The following is a 17176-nucleotide window of genomic DNA, read 5'->3' as shown; positions in this document are numbered from 1 at the left end:
ACTCAGACAATGAGATCTCAATCTATCTCCAGATGAAAACCAGCTGATGTTTGTCTCTTTGCCCAGAGAAATATCCGGGTGAATCCTATCAACGCAACAGCACCGTGTGCCGAGCTCCAGACAAACAATGCAGCGCGATATTAGAATGCAGCTCTCTGATCGCCGAGTGCCTTTTAATTATCTGGTGATTCAGAGCCTAGAGGACACATCTGTTGGAAAGTCTTTCACGTTTCCCGGCGAGAAAGGAAAGTGTTACACATTATAACTTTTTTTTTTCTCACCTGCACTTTGCAAAGAAGGTTCTATTAAGCCCCCCACCCGTCTCCTGTTGCAGAGACAGGGGTTGGTTGTCCTGCAGTTTCTGTCAATCAGTGAAATCCCTTTGCAACAGTCAGCAGGCAAATGCTTCCCATCCTCTATGCAAAGTCTTCTTTTTCGCAACAGACTTTTATTCCACTTGCACATTCTTTCCTCAAAGACACTTACCTAAACAGGAACGAAGCAATTGTTTTAAACTACTTAGTCTGTCTTTTTTTTATTATATATATATCAGAGGGACAACTGTAAAATAAGTACATTGCTGTTGGTCACCCAAGTGCATATTTGCCATTTATGTGACCCAAAATCAACGACCTACATCAATCCATCATGTTTTATTATTATTTTTTATATATAACGCTTGTCCTTATTAGTGTTAGATGGAGTCTATATAACTAAACCAGTGGTGGCTCATCAATAGAGAGCACGAGGGTGCCACCCTCTTGCCCAGCTGAGAACTGTCAGTACTGTAAATGTGGCATTCCCTTCTAAATTACGAAAATCTATTATATCTATCCAATAAAAGATGATTGAATACGCATCTCAATAGATGTTACAGTGGAACAATAAATAGATAGCAAAGATTGTCAGCTAGCTGACAGAGATAGATAGATAGATAGATAGATAGATAGATAGATAGATAGATAGATAGATAGATAGATAGCTGGCCATATAGCTAGCTAGTGATCTAGATAGATAGATAGATAGATAGATAGATAGATAGATAGAGATCTAGCTAGCTAGCCATATAGCTAGCTAGTGATCTAGATAGATAGATAGATAGATAGATAGATAGATAGATAGATATCTAGCTAGCTGGCCATATAGCTAGTGATCTAGATAGATAGATAGATAGATAGATAGATAGATAGATAGATAGATAGATAGATAGATAGATATTTAGCTAGCTGGCCATATAGCTAGCTAGCTAGTGATCTAGATAGATAGATAGATAGATAGATAGATAGATAGATAGATAGATAGATAGATAATCTTGAAAAACTCGGGTCACTCATACCTCAAGGCCAATTTATATGCAGAGTAGAGTGGAAACGAGGTTTTACTCTACATGTTTTTTTTTTTAACTAATCAGCTGAAATTTGAACAAATCAAATCATCTTGGAGCCTCAAAGTTTCCACTGTATTAATTGTCAATATGTATAAATAAGGACATAGCTTTGATAAATCCTAGCAGGGCTTCTGCAGAGCTGTGAAGGGACAGTACAGGCAGCGCCAATCAGTAGATACATATTTATGGCCCATCTGGGCTTAAAAGGCTTCCTCATTTAAAAGAATCTCTTTCTTTGGGTGCTCAGTGTCACCATGTCGCTGACCGCATCTTCCCCGCTTGCAAGATGCTCGTTCAGAACGGAAGACGGCCACTGGGCTTTGGATGTGGAAAATGAGGCTGTAGATTGGATTATGATGCCATTTTTAATCCGTCTTTTTCCCTGGCTGGATACCGCTCCTCCCCGCTTCTTAGCGTTACACAATACTTGACAAGGGAAGATTTCTGCCGAATTCTGGCGCGGTGACGACTACGTGATTCCTTGTGACACTCTAATTTGAGCTTATAGCGCTAAGGCTTTGATGCAGACATGGGAATAAAACTTTTAGTCACGGCGACCCTTCTCTGCTGCAGCCCCATTAAAAAGGTCCCACTCAGATACTTGTGTAGTTTAATTAGACTCATTTTGTCCGGTGCTCATCCTGATTTTGGAGAATGTAGGTGTCCAAAGTAGCGTTTCCCCCTCAGCGCATTAAAACTCAAATACAAGCTGAAAGTCGTCCTGACGTGCAGTGTCATCTCCCTGACATGGCACGCTATTCCCCCTCGCGTGTAACTTTGCCATTATTTCTGAAAAAAAACTTTTACTTTAATGCTGACGAACGACTAATGACACAGACTTCCACCGAGAGGTAGCACGGTAATGGTCGCTTATAGTTTCATTTACTTGTGAAATGGTGCATTAAAAGTGGTGCGCCTCGTCTTGTCCCTGTTAGCATCAGAAAAACATGCAAAGATCTTCTACACTCCAACGGGCAGTGGCGCACGATACACTTTTAGCTGTCGTTATTGGGCAGTCGCCGATTTTTCAGCCATTTATTAAACGGTATGACAGATGGGTGAGTTGTCTATCCCGTCTGACTTTGGGTTGGGAAACAAGGTACATCCTTGACTGGTCGCCAGCCAATCGCAGACCCCAATATCTTGCCTAAGGCCCCGGTCTGTTGGCTGGTTAATCTTTTTTTTTTTTTTTTTTTTTTAAAGAGCATCACCTCTATGGTGTGATTTAATCTCTGTATTTCACTGAGAGAGTCACACGTGCATCATCTGCATGCGGCTCAAGCAGCGCCACAGCCTAATTCTGCATCCCCGCTCAAAAAGACATTTCAAAACCGAGAGCCGGAGCCAAACCTCTGACCTTTCGGTATGAGGACTCTCTCCCAAAGCCCCAAATCACCCTCTCTGGTGACATTTAACACGGTGAGTAAGAGAGCAAGAGAGGTGGACAGAGCAAGGGGGTCAAACAGCAAGGAAGGAGGACAACTAAAAATGGCCATCTGTGTAATTTTGACCACTTCAAACTACAGCGAACCTCCGCTATTTGCAAAGGATAGCGACTGAGTGCGAGCGAATAGCACATGTTCATAAATATTTGACGTTCCCTTAAAAGTGACAATGATCAAAAAGCACTTTAATAGCTAAAAAGCTTACAAACATCTCTACCCTTAAAAATACAGTAAACAGCTTAACGCTAAGCACGTGGATACACAGCGGGCCGTAGGTTACAACAGGGTTTCTGCGAATATCATCAAATTTAATTGAATGCTTTTTAATGCATTTTTTAAAATGTAACTAAAACTAATTTAATGCCCACGTCGAACTGTGTAGATACACACACACACACACACATATCGTTTATATATTGATTCAATTTTGAATTGTAATTAATTGCATGATTTCCATAGATAGCTAAGGATTAATTGTAAATTAATCTGACATTATTTCTGTTTTAAACGTACTATAAAATACCTTTTTCAAGTTTTTCATACATTAATAATTAATATAAAAGTGGAAAAATTAGGTTAGCAAATACAGGGAGTTCTCAAGCTACATCACACGCGACCTATGTACCTCATCCGTAGCACCTTCTTTTTCCCCACAGTGATCACGCCATTTTAAAGTTATTTAAAGTTGTGTTGTTGTTAGCAATGGACGTCCATCAGCCAGTCGTCTCGCCATCAGGCGCGTCCCATTTCCGTGTTTAAGCTCGAATTAGCTTCGCTCTGCCGTCCGTCAGCAATGTGCGGAAACACGAATTATTGGTTCCGGTTCTTCCGGGTCACGCAAATATCCATTCATCCATCCAATTACTACCGCTTATCCAGGGTCGGCAGCAGCTTTAGGACGGAAGCCCAGACTTCCCTGTCCCCATCCACTTCAAATATGTTTTTTTAAATTACTGTACAAAGTATTTTGATGTAAATATCGGCTTTAACGGGGAAATCCAACTTAAGTCAAAATTCAGGTCACATCGCCAGTGCAGGAACGTAACTCTGCCGAAACTTGGGGGCTCTCTGTATAAATGTGGTTGTATTGTTTAGTTCATTGATACAGTAATTTTATAGGAAGCAATTCATAAAGTTACAGAAAATAAATTATGCAACACATTTTTCTTTTCAGATTCAGAGCAATTGGTATTTGGAACATGTAGTAACTCGTGGACTCGAGGCCATTCTGTTCATTGTAAATTACAACATTTACTATTGCTAAATCGTGAGTCAATCACACAACGTAAGTAAAATAAAGCATGAACAAGAATAATAATAAAAAAAAATTATGCATCTCGACATAGCATTTAATGCTTCTTAATGTCATTTAAGGCTTAATTTTAGCAACATCCATTTAATGATTTTTAATGACTTGCGGAAACCCTGTAGCCTACTTCCCATAAAGTTAACAACAATTTTGATGATGATGATGATGATGACGATGATGGCGATGATGATGAATAATGACTCTAGCTGCGCAGTCCTGTGTTAAACAATTCGGCTACACAGCACAGGAGTTACATTGATGGTGCCAATGATCCTGGGACTGCTTGTCCTTACAAGGGTCGCGCTGGAGCCTATCCCAGCTGGCTTCGGGCAGTAGGCGGGGTACAACCCTGAACTGGTTGCCAGCCAATCCAGGACACACAGAGACAAACATAATAATTATAATTTGGAGTGTTTAATTAACCTGCCATGCATGTCTTTGGAATGTGGGAGGAAACCGGAGCACCCGGAGAAAACCCACGCAAGTACGGGGAAAACAAACTCCCCCCCTGGAAGGCTGAAGCCCGGACTTGATCTCACGTCCTCTGCACTGTGAGGCGGACGTGCTAACCAGTCACCCACCGTGCCGCGCCAATAAGTAACCCATTCAAGCCAATTTGATAGTCATTCGATGAGAGTCAACACAAATAGTGTATCAGGATTCAGGGGCTGAGTGTACTTCACTAGCGACCAGTCCGAAGTGTATCCCGCCTGTCCATCAAAGTCAACTCGGATAGACTTCAGCTCACACGTGACCCGAATAAGGACATATGCAATCGAAAATGAGTGGATGGATTGACAAATGAATTGTAAATATCAAATATTGATTTTAAAGTGATGGGGGAATCTTTTGGTGGATATTCTGAACTCCTGTTTCAATACCAGTGTAAAGTCATAATGATGTTGCCTTAAGGCCCCCTACGGTTATTGAAGGTCTGCATGATTATTTATAGCTTCTCGAAACTAAATAATATGGAACAGTGGAACAACATGCAAACCCCACCTCTACCTCAGACCTGACAGGTAAACACGCTAACCACTTCAGTCACTTTGCTGATGGTCATTTTGGAAACTCTACAATCCCCATTGGCAATGATTGTTGCTGGTCTCTATGTGTCACTCCTATGGATGGATTGGACTGGCGACATGTCCAAGGTGCATCCCGCCTCTTTCCCTAACGACAACTGGGACACACTCCATCCCCACCACCACCCCGTGACCCTACACATGGATCAGCCGTGGCAGTAACGGATGGCTGGACTTCACTCTCGCTCTCTAGTCACCTGTCCCACATTTAGTTCAATTGCCAAGCCACAATTTTTTTTCCCCACCCGATGACAAGAGAACTTACGCTTAAATCAAAATTAAACCCAACCAGGATGTCACTAATCATGTTTAAAAAAATTTTTTTTTTTTAAAGCATCATTTACTGCAGGAGATTAAACGAATCGGTCCTGTTTTCTATTCAGACATTTTATTTTGCCTTCTTTTTACCTCACTAAACAATATAACCCATGCGCACATCTCTCAGAGTCAGACATCTTGGTGCAAACACTTTGATATGTTTACGATAGTGGTGGTATGATAGGATTCAGCATCACCAATCACATCCTAATAAGACAACGTTAAATGTGTAAGGGGGGGGGGGGGGGGGTAGATGTGCAAGAATCACAATGTAGCTCCAGTGAATAGCTGCACCGTTGAACTAAATCTGACACTGGCTGTAATTAAATATTTCTCCTCCTTAATTACCGAGCTACAGGAAATGAGCTAGTGCAAAGAAGAGGAAGGAGGGGGAAAAAAACATTTTCATAATTTCCTATTAAGCTATATGGACGTTTTCCATTTCGATCTCACAGTCACACATCATTGCTGTTTTTGCCAATAAATAAGCACATATCTCACTGGTGCCTCCTAAAAATGTTTCAGATGATGTTCAACCACATATAGTTGCATTACAAAAGCCTTACAAGCATGAATAAAAGGGACCTTTAAAGCCCGTCTCGCCAAGCTGTTCAGAGGCTCCATGTGGCCATGAATCAACATGCATATGGCCAATAACAAACTCAAGGGCACTAAGGAATGTACAGAATATAAAAAGAAAACTACTGCAGTTGATCCTAATACAATGTGCATTATAATCAAACGTACATAGTTAATTTGACCTCTTTTTAAAATTAAATGTAACCCAGGCCTTGAACCCGTTATGTGGGAATACTTAAGAACCATCAGGAAGAAACAAACAACACGTTTCAATTGTTGTTTGCTTTTGCACATATTCAGCTAAATTCCCTGTTTGGGAAAGGCTGTGTTATCAATGGGTTGCTCCATAAAAAAACGCAGGCCTCGCAAGCATCCCAAAAAGAGTGAATGCCAAGGTTTCTATGTGGGGGTGGGGATTTTATTTTATTTTTATTTTTTTTTTTTGGGGGGGTTGACTATTTGCCATATTGTTTCCCAACGTGAAAAGGGGAATAAATAAACTGAGAGAAGCAGTGTATCTATGCCTCTGTCGAGGTTATTGTCCAAGAGTAGAAAACCGAGGCGAGTGGGCCATATATGGCCAGCAAGAGTATTCGATTTGATATGACAATATATGAAAAAATAAAAACTCTGAAGAACTGCTATCAAAATAAAAACATTTTCTGTACTGCTTATCTTCACTGGTTGCGGGTGAGCTGGCAGCTGATGTTGGGCAAGAAACCAGGTAGATCCTGGACAGTTAGCCAGCTTTTTGCAGGGCGCATGTATGCAGTTCCAGTCACACTCAAAAATTATAATTATAAAATTATATCAAAAATAACACCGATGGAATATTTTGTCATCAATCCACTCCTTTTTGGAATAGAATAGGAAGCTGAGTATAAGAGAAAACTTGCAGATGCACATATACAACTAACACGCAAACACAACACAAGGCCACAGCCTTGATTCAAACCACCAACCTCAAAACTGTGAGGCAAATACCACAAGTCCAAAAATACATGATACAATATTGTCTGGAATATTAAATGTTTCTATGCATCATTTTTCATATTTTGGCCTGCTTGATAAGAAATGGCCCCTGATCGGGAAAAAAAGGTTGATGATCTAAACAGAAAGTTGACAAGAGAGCATTCTGTTTACCTGAAATCACTGTAGGGATGAATAATCCAAAATCCGGCGGATTTAACTCGTTCCTGTTCCCGCTCCACCGCCTTCTCGCTTCCAAACATCCTCAGGGAGAACTTGTTGACCCCCGGCTGGAGCATGGCCCCAAACTGTCGGTGCATGAAGCCGGCCTGGTACAAGCGATCGTCGTCGGGCAAGATCTGATCAATTCCATCCAACTTTATAAACCCGGACTGGTTGTCCGCTTGGGACTCGCTCGGAGGTGCGCCGTCGCCGCTGCCGGTGGAAGCGCCACCTCCGCCGGTCCCTTGCGCGCCCTGCTCCGTGGCGCCCTCGCCGATCGCTCCGGAGGGGCTCTCCTCGCTCGGGGTGACGTCCCCCTCGGTGATGAGGCGCCTCTCCTCCGCCGAGTCCGAGTCGTGCACATGGCGGCTGGTGATGGACGAGAGGCTGCCCCGGAACCTCCGGCAGTCTCCGTTGGAGCTGGTCTTCATCGGTCTCCCGATGTCGGTCTCCATGATAAGCGACTCACCGCTTTTGGTCTCCCCGATGCCTCTGCAGCTTCCCCCGGAGGTGGGCGACGGCAGCGGCTTCATACGGATGCTCTTCCTCCGCGTGTCCTTGTCCGCGTCTTCTCCCTCGCCCATGATGGACGGTTTGTGTCCAATGTGCTGGGGCAAACTGTAGAGCCGTTTACGCATGGACGAATGCAACCTGTCCATTATGTTATGGAGCGAAAATGGAACAAATCTAGATTTGTTAGGCAAACCGAGCGGCACCGGGTGGTGCTTCTGATCTTGTGAGCGATCCCTGAAAGCCTGCAACACATGACACACTCGCCTTGCCGCTTTTGAGGACGGTGGTGGTGGTGGTGGCGACTCTTAATGAAATAAACGGCACATTTTTGGGTTCCCTTTAAATGACGATTCGACTACCTGGCAGCTCGCGTGCGTCCTCCTCACGCACAGCCTGGGCGGTCCGCTCGGCCCCCTCGCACATCTTTGCGCCTCTTCGCCTGCATGGCGCGCAAAAGTGGGGGGGAAACTGCCTGAAAGTCACCTTTGCCTGACATGTGAGGGACGCGCCGGCGGATGGAGGAGGAGGTGGGAAGGCGGGATGGAGGGGTCAGCAGCAGGCTCGCTCCTCTCGCCGAGACATCGTCGAGGTGACAATCATGATGGGAAACATGCACATGGCGTTCCACGGGGTTCACGCGCTGACATCACCCCAATCCATCCCATCCGGCGCGGCAGACGAGCGTTTAGGTGAACGTGTGAATATGCATGATGTGGTTGGGTTGCCATAGGAGCGAGGGGGGGTTCAGCCCACCTTGTTTAAAGGGGAAATGTGCTAGTTCCCATTCTTAAAACGCGAGGAGCTAGGGAAATGGGAGGCCACAGGTAGGAATTATTGAACCCCGCGTGGCACATAATGAAGGGAAACAACTGATTCGTGGGTGAAAGTGGATTGATGGTGCTGCCAGAGACTTCTGTAATTGGGAGTAATTGCTATAATTGCGTGCAATTATGGATCTACCATTTGCGAGTTAGTTGATTACAAATGTGCCAAGGTTATACTGTATTGGAAATACAGCGGGATAGATGGATAGCCTACCTCCCAAAAGAGAAACTCAATCGGTTCCGTGAGTTGATCACTAAGTTGTTTTAGAAATGCTGACCTGAAATCTCACATGATTTTCTAAATAGTCAACTAAGTTGAGGCATATTTTCCTCAAAATAATTACCGTATGCCACAATTTGTGCTTTTCCCCCCACCTATAGTTAAAGTCACTGCAACATATTTAACAGTTTAATGTTATTGTATTTCCTATCAATTGTGTGTAAAGCTTATAGTCAAATATGCAGTTCTGGGGAATGTCGTGGTTCTTCTCGGCAGGAAGTTGAATACTCTCAATGCCCAGGGGGAACGTAAGCAGAGAGTTTTCCCTATTCCGTCTCTGCAATCTCTGGGGGTGGGGGGTGGGGGGAATCAGTATGGTTATAAGAATAGAAATAAACCTACTTCATAATAAGCAAACTGGCTATATCTTTAAAAAAAAATGTATTGGTACCAAAACATGAACAAATGCTCACTGTTAACATATTGTTTGATTTTAAATGTCAACATTTTTATTTTATTTTATTTTTTTACAAATTAAATCATACGAAAGGATAGAAATTGAACTGCCACATATAGTATACTATAATATTTCAAAAGCTGTGATAAACAAAAACCAAATAAACGTACTGACGGGGGAATTACCCGAAAGCAGACTATTTTTGCATATCAAATGCTAGTTTTAGGATATATTAATTATTTATTAATAAATAAAACTGATTTGCAGAGGCTGATGGCACAACTGAGCAACTGTATCTGATTGCAAATACTGCCTAGCAACAAGTGAACAGCAACAAAACCCGGAAATGAATCCGAACCCTTTCTGTACCAGCTACCTAAAAATATATCACAAATGTTAAGTTTTCTAATAAACTATTTTTTTTTTTCAGGAGAATCTAATAAACTAAATAAAACGTATTGTCTGTCTAGATTAAGCGTGTTACATTAAAAACTGGAAGTAAAAAATTCGTTTTTGTTACACAAAAGAAGAAAAAATCATAACTTTATTAACACTCGACGACAAAAACAGAGACAGTGTCACGTAAACCCACGCCACTCGCCTCGCAACCTTACTTACTTTTTTTGACTGTTTGGTAAACAGAATATTCAAATTAGAACATTAATAATTTAATTCAAATGGCCACCAGTGTGAAGTGGAGGTTGAAACGTTATGGACGACTTATTCCAGGCTCGGGTAAGAAAGCCAAGAGGGAATCCTGGAAGGTAAATATCGATTCACCACGCGTCCTCTCTGTGCTAAGTTTACTACCGACATTTTGCTAACGCCTGTCTCACTTTTGCTCGTAAATTTACTCGTAGTTGTGATTCTACATTATTATGAAGATATTTAATTCAAGCACATACCTCAGCTGCAAGTGCACGTGTCCGCTTTTCAATAAGTCACTACTGGGCGCACACTTGTGACATCAGCCTCGTTCTTCAGTTTTGAAAAGATGCTAACAATTGCACACATATAGCATGTTAAGCGTTGTGCTCTGGCTTTTATTAACATTGTTGGTTCTGATACGTTTTACATAATAATTATACATACTCATCTGGGTACATAACAATAAATAATAATATAATAATAATAATATAAAAATAATAATTCACAGAAGTCAAAGATGGGAAGGTTCACGATTTCCAGTCCATTAGTTTATGCTCCAATAGGGCTGTAATGTCAATTTATTTTCGCTACGTGATTTATTTATTGTTTAGTCCATGTTTTTAGTGGTTTTGGTAGCTCAAAGCACATTTCCGCTGATGTGCACTGCCTACACTAACAACAAGGCTGCTAAAAGAGGGGTAAACCAAAAGCATAGTTTGCGTTGCAGTTTAGAGACTTTTTTAATCGCTCTAGCGGCAATAAAAAAAAAAAATCTTCCTAAGAAACAGAAAACAAAAAGGGAGCCATTTTCATAATGTTTTCCGTTTGACAAGATAGGAGTGCAGGTGAATCCAATCATAAAGCCAATTGCACTGAAAATGAATGTTCATACGTTGCAAAAGCAGTTATTGATCTACACTTTGAAAACTAACGAGCCGAAGTATGTGCGACCATAACACAAATACTGTATTTTGCTGTGGTTGCTTTTCATAACTTGTAACTGTATGCAAGAAGAGGCTGTTGGAGAACTGAATGGGGGGGGGGGGGGGGGGTTGTTGTTCCTCCTTGACAACAAACAACTGCACCAAGAGCTTTGCAGTTTAACAGTTAATTTAAACCGTTGAACATTTAAATTTATTAAAGATTATTCAGTACATGTTTTGACAAAATGATTTCCCCCCTAAGAGGAAGCATTACTTGCACATTAAAGAAAAAAATATATTTTTGTGGAAGTTGATGCAAGAAATTTCTTGGGGAAAACAGTTTGTTTCAAAGCTTGTTTGGTTTCAGAAGAAATAAAGCTAATTTCAGAAGTGGAAAAATAAGAGTTGTTTTTCATTTGTTGTTCTTGTAGAGAAAGGGAAACGATCGTTTAAAATCGTATTTTCCTTGTGTGCTTTGTTCTTATACATGAAGAATTCCAATCTCAACTTGCATAATGTAAAATGGTGGTCGGTAAGAAAGCAATATCGTCATTCGACATACATGGCACAAAAAAACTGAGAAAAGGATATGTCATTTCACAAGTTACAGCAATACTCCGTGTGTGATATTAAATCAGTAGTACATGAGTAATTGACTGACAGATTAATTGTCTGACTGAGTGTAGACAGTTTTGCCACGTATGTAATGAGTCCATTAAATATAGTGTATATCCTGCCTTGTCTCCTAAGAATTTTCCCCCTCGTAGCTGTCACTAGGAACATTGATATTGGCTGTGTTTTTACTCAACTGCTTGGCAAGCTATCACATGGTGACAGCAAGCCAAAACGCATCATAATAGCGGGACCTGAAAAAAAAGAGACAGTGGTTACTGGTCCAATTATTTACTGACACGCTTCCCCTGCTGTGGGACGCAAATTATCAACATCCCGGTGTGTGTGCCTTTGTTTGCTACATTGTGGGGCCCATCCACGCGTGTTTTTCCAGGTTTAACTCCATTTGTGGAGACCGACTTGAAATTGTGGGGACATTTTGGTGGTCCTCACAAGTTCAGACCTCTTTTTGAGGGTCAAGACTTGGTTTTAGAGTTTAGGTTTGAATTCGGTTATGGTTGAGGTTAGAGTAAGGAATGGGGTTAGGCAATCATTTTTGATGGTTGGAGTTAGGGGAAGGGGCTCATGTCAATGAGATGTCCCCACAATGATACAAAGACAAGTGTATGTGTGTGTGTGTCATATAGGGCTCAATTAGCTGTGGTTATCATCTAATTTGTATGGATTTTGAAACAATTCTTCCCCTTAGGAAATAATGCATAGATCAGGGGTGGGGAACCCTGGCCCTTGAGCGCCGCTGTCCCGCCTGTTTTCCATGTCTCCCTTCTCCAACAAAGCGGACTCATATTTAAGAGCTCATCAGCAAGCTCTGTAGAAGCCTGTTAATGATCCTGTTCATCAAACCAGCTGTGTTGGTGGAAGGAGACATGGAAGAAAGGCAGGGCATTGGCTCTCGAGGACCAGGATTCCCTATCCCTGGCATAGACTTTAGTCATGCGGCATGGCTCAGTGGTAGAGTGATCGGCTCCAAACCGTAAGGTTGTGGGTTTGATCCTCAGCCCCTGTGACCTTGTCGAAATGTCCTTCCTACTGAGCCCCAATTTGTCCCCAGTGGACAATGGACATGGCAACAGCCGACCACTGGTTTATGAACGTGTGTGAATGGGTGAATGTGAGGCATTGTAAAGCGCTTTGAGCACCATATGGTCTAAAGCGCGATATAAAAAGCAGTCCATTTACCATAATCGGTGTGAAAATAACGTACCTGCTGATAATATTAGGAGATTAAAACATTTTAAAGGAGACATACAGTTCCCGGATGTCTTAATAAAATGCCCCGGACATTATTCTGTCATAAAATACAAAGGATGAAGAAAGACAGAACATTTAACATCAACTTGTAACAATTACTCAGTTTTGGTGGAAGTTTTCTGTCTCATGCAAATGCTGAATACGGCTTTCCTTACGATGACAACTGGAGCTAGTGTGTTGCGATGAAGCTAGTGTGACTCAGTATTGTCAACTTTGTTGCTATATTTCGCAACTTTCACAACCTCACTACTAGTGTCTATTACACACAAAAAAAAGGCCCCAAATCAAATCTTGCAAATTTTTCATGTGTTATTGGGCACTCTGTAGTAAGTATCCTGCTAGTTTATGCCAACTGCCGAATGTCGACATTATATACCTGTATATATTAATTTACAATGTTTCACGAACAAAACAACATTTTTATGTAATATGTATTGTTTTTCAGATATTTGAAGCAAAAAAGGAGGAGGAAATTATCGCAACGATTGTGGACTCTGGATACTTGATGGTCTTGCAGGGACAGGAATGCCTAGTAAGGGATTAATTAGGATCATTCTTACCGATATCGTCCGGCCAATTTAATTGTTCGATATTGTTATAGTGTTGACCTTGTGCAAACCAACATACAGTAAATTTTTTTCACTACTTGTGTATCACACCATCGATAACACGTTTCAAAACCGCTAACAAGGTTATAATCCCACGCGTGCTTTGTTTGTTTAATTGTTTTAAGATTGGCGCGTGTCAGGAGGGACAAAAGAGTCTTAAAATCCCTCCTGCGCCTTGAGGGAGGATTCCCAGAGCCAGTTAGCGGTGATGAGGCGAAAACAAAAAAAAATAAGTGGTAAAAGTTTCTGGCTGCTCATCACTTCTTTGGATGTTAATCTTGGTCTCCTGAATACATCAACATAGCCATACTAAAATCTGCAGTAATTAATTCTGATGTTCCACATGCACACATTTGACTGTGGAATGTGCTCATCCATGAAACTGCTTTCCACATACCTCCACTCACTCTGTAATTCACAGAATAAATTACGGCTTGGCTGCATCTGCAAATGTCATGCTCGCAATTCTGGCAATTTATAGTGTGTCACACTTGTTATTATACTGCAGATTGCCTGCATTATCGATTGCAACATTTAATAACGTTGCAATTAATTAGTAATGTCGATTTCCAAATGATCAGCCTAGCTGGGAGATTCTCGACTTTATCATCTGCAACTAAATGACAGCAGGAACGAACAATAATCTCATAGTCGTTATAGTTGGTCATGTATGGTGGCTGTTTTCTGGCAGCAATAATATGGCTGATGATTCATATTTTCATTTATTACAATAGTAGTAAAATATAGTGGAACTGGAACCTCAAATGTTGATAGTCTTCTCAGGCTTCAGCTCAGCAATGCATCCAAAGAATTGTTTGTTTCCCATGGAGCCACACCACCAAACAATAATGTAACAAAAAGTGGTGTTTAATTAAAAAAAAATATATATATTATTGGGGGAGCTCATTGCCGCGTAGACAACAAACAAAATAAGTATAGGCAGTGTCTTGAGTCACAGATATATTTCGTTCACCAGTCAGCCTGATATTCAGGTCAGCTTTTGCCCAGGATGATAAAGCTCTCTATTATAGATTAGTGCTGTAAGCGCTCAGGGAAGTTTCAAATATCGTCATCTTAGGAGGGCCTACAGGCCACACGATAAGGCCAAGCGGGAAAAGATGCTGTGAACTGTACTTTTCTGTATTTGAAAGAATAGTGTGATGTTAGTTGAGGCCTTCAGAGGACCAGCTGTAGACATGTCGTCAGCAGAATAAAATCAGGACGGTATTTAAGGTGGCTTGACTTTGGAACTCTACAAAAGGGACAAAGTTGACTTTTTACTAGGGGTGGGTATTACATAATCAATACAAATTTGTGGAACTGATTGTTGATTAATTGCGTCTTGAAGCATTTATCCGTCTATAGTATTTTCGATTATTAGGGTTCTCTAGTGAATTGGATTCTATCCCAACTGACTTTGGGCGAGATGCGGGGTACACCCTGAACTGGTCGTCAGACATTCACAACTACGGATATTTAGAATCACCATAACCTAACATAACACAGGTGGGGCTTAGCTAGCATTCAAACCCAGAATCTCTTGCGTGTGAGGCGTGCTCACCACTAGGCACCAAATACTGCTTTAGTCACAACTACTTCAAGAACATCCGCACTATGGTAAATTCTCCTCTGGGAAACATTATCCACCTCAATGACATCGGGATCCTGGGATTGGTCCTGGTTGTAGGCTCCAGCTGACCCTCGACCCCAAGTAGGACAAGTGCTATAGAAAATGGATGGACATAGGCATTCATACATGAGTTCAGAACTTTTTTTTAAAAAAAAACCCAGCAACAATTAATCCATTAATTGACCATTCATTCTCCCAATGGTCCTTTAGGGAAATGTAGCCAAATGCCAGTCCAAAATGTATATGGAAGATTTAATTTGATTTGACATCTTAACAAATGCCTCAATGCACCCTCAAACCATGTGTTAGCACAGTCAACATAGTAAATAATGTCTGTCTATCCCATCTCATCTCATGTATATTAAAATCAATAGTTGACCTTTTGGATTTTTACATTCAACAGTTCTGAATTAGTTTTTCAAATTAGTCTTCTGAATTAGTCTTTCAAAATGAATGTATTCAGAATCCTATCTGTCATAATAAATTTCAGTTTGGAGCCAAAAATGTCCTCAAAAGTAACTGAGAAAATGGAGACCCCTGCTGACAAACTTAAGTAACAGTAATCACTTGGCCGGAGCACATGGAAGGACATAAATGGTAAATGGACTGAGCTTATATAGCGCTTTCTACACCATAATGTAATAACATCATCTCTTGTTTGTTTTCTTCTAAATCCGTATGTTTTTGTTTTAAATAGAGTTCAAGGACAATGTGCACATACATTAATCAATATAAAAGGGCATGAAGAGATGCTTGCATCAGATTGATCAGAAAGCCGATGTCCATCAACAAAGTGTAAATGTCCCCCACTTTTACTGTTGCAGGAGACAATTCCTTTGATTAGTGCCAGCGATGTTTTCAAAGTCCACCAGAAATCAGACAACCTGCTGCTTCGCAATACTGTGAAGGTGAGCATTTTGACTGCGGCTCCCTGCAAAATGTGTTTTTTTTTTTTTTAGTCCCTGTGAGTTATTGCCCGCAACATTTGTTGTCTTCTCTTCTATTAAAAAAACGTTAGTTCTAATGAGATGCTGATTTCAAAAAGACGACAAACAAACAACAAAGAGATTATTCACGTAGGGGCTGGGAGTGACAGCGTCGAGATTGAACGTGTGTCCTCAGGGATCGGGTCGCGTGATCAGGATGCAGTTTGACGGCAGGAACAAGGCACAGGCCATCAAACAGTGCTCAAGTGCTGCAGAAAGACTGCGGGAGTATGTGCCCGTCAACACTCTAGACGACGCCCTGCCGCCAAATAATCAGCCACCCACTGATGTCCCTGCACCGGTGACACAGGTGACCCATTTTGCAGTTTATTTCATTTTAAATTAAATTAAATGTATGTAATAATTGTACAGTTGTTCCTCAAAGGTTGGATACAATCATTCCCATGTCATATGATTGATTTTCAGAAAACCTACGCAAACATGAGCATGGAAAGAACATGCAAACTCGGGTTTGAACCCTGAACTTTAGAACTGTGAGGCAGACATTTTAACCACTCGTACTCTCTGCTTCCCAATCAACTGGTAATGTAAGATAATACACACTAAAACAATCTACATCCTGACTCAGTGCTTCTACTTGTCAAACACTACAAAAGATGGTCTCAAATGCATGACACCAGTTATAGAAGTGCCAAATCAGTCCTTTTTTTCCCCCACATATAAGAATAATAGCCTCAGAAATACTTATAATATACAATTAGTCATCCACATTACGAATGGCCATCCTTTGCATTAAGACACTTGTTAACAGTCTGGACAAAAGGGACTTGAACACTTTTATGGGGTAGATGCCACGGTCTTCCGACTTCCGGGTTTCACACATCAGCATCGTTTCCGGCCATAGATGGCCGCGTTCGAACACTCGCACCCCCACACCTGTGCCACTCAACCGCGGGCGCCTCAACTATTTGAAATGCTTCGGACAACTGAGACAGACACACTACACACTCGCACCCATCGACGGGAACGCGCAACCGAGGGGCACAAAGGCGCAAGCGCAAGAACTGGGACGCGGCCTAAAATGGGACGCGGCCCACCTGTCGCAAACGGAAACAAAGCTAATGTGTGAAAACCAGGAAGTTGGAAGTCCCGCCTCCTCCATGGCATTTAGGCTGCTTACTTCACCCTAACTTCAGAAAGATATTTTG

General features: G+C 41.5%; 2 protein-coding genes across 5 annotated transcripts in view; one reads left to right on the top strand and one right to left on the bottom strand.

Annotated features, from left to right (window-relative positions):
• The window catches only part of hcn4 (hyperpolarization activated cyclic nucleotide-gated potassium channel 4), a 95251-nt gene extending 84945 nt beyond the window's left edge, over positions 1–10306 (bottom strand). Inside the window, exon 1 of one of the 3 annotated variants that reach the window (XM_077563019.1) lies at positions 10234–10306. Coding sequence is in view for 1 of the 3 variants with exons in the window: in XM_077563018.1 (XP_077419144.1) it covers positions 7267–7973 (707 nt within the window). In the remaining 2 variants the exon portion in view is untranslated. Of the gene's footprint in view, positions 1–7266; positions 8312–10233 lie in introns of those variants that run through there. The other 2 variants (XM_077563020.1, XM_077563018.1) reach the window with 2 other exon arrangements.
• Positions 9884–17176, top strand: part of rec114 (REC114 meiotic recombination protein) — a 57546-nt gene continuing 50253 nt past the window's right edge. For both annotated transcript variants that reach the window (XM_077563030.1, XM_077563029.1), the window contains exons 1-4: positions 9884–10092; positions 13229–13315; positions 15846–15929; positions 16144–16317. In XM_077563030.1, coding sequence (XP_077419156.1) covers positions 10006–10092; positions 13229–13315; positions 15846–15929; positions 16144–16317 — 432 coding nt within the window. In that variant the 5' untranslated portion in view covers positions 9884–10005. The remainder of the gene's footprint in view (positions 10093–13228; positions 13316–15845; positions 15930–16143; positions 16318–17176) is intronic.

The sequence above is a fragment of the Vanacampus margaritifer genome, chromosome 4, assembly GCF_051991255.1.
Source record: "Vanacampus margaritifer isolate UIUO_Vmar chromosome 4, RoL_Vmar_1.0, whole genome shotgun sequence".
Classification (NCBI taxonomy): domain Eukaryota; kingdom Metazoa; phylum Chordata; class Actinopteri; order Syngnathiformes; family Syngnathidae; genus Vanacampus; species Vanacampus margaritifer.
Note: the sequence above shows the minus strand (reverse complement) of the source record. Positions and strands in the feature narration are given on the sequence as shown.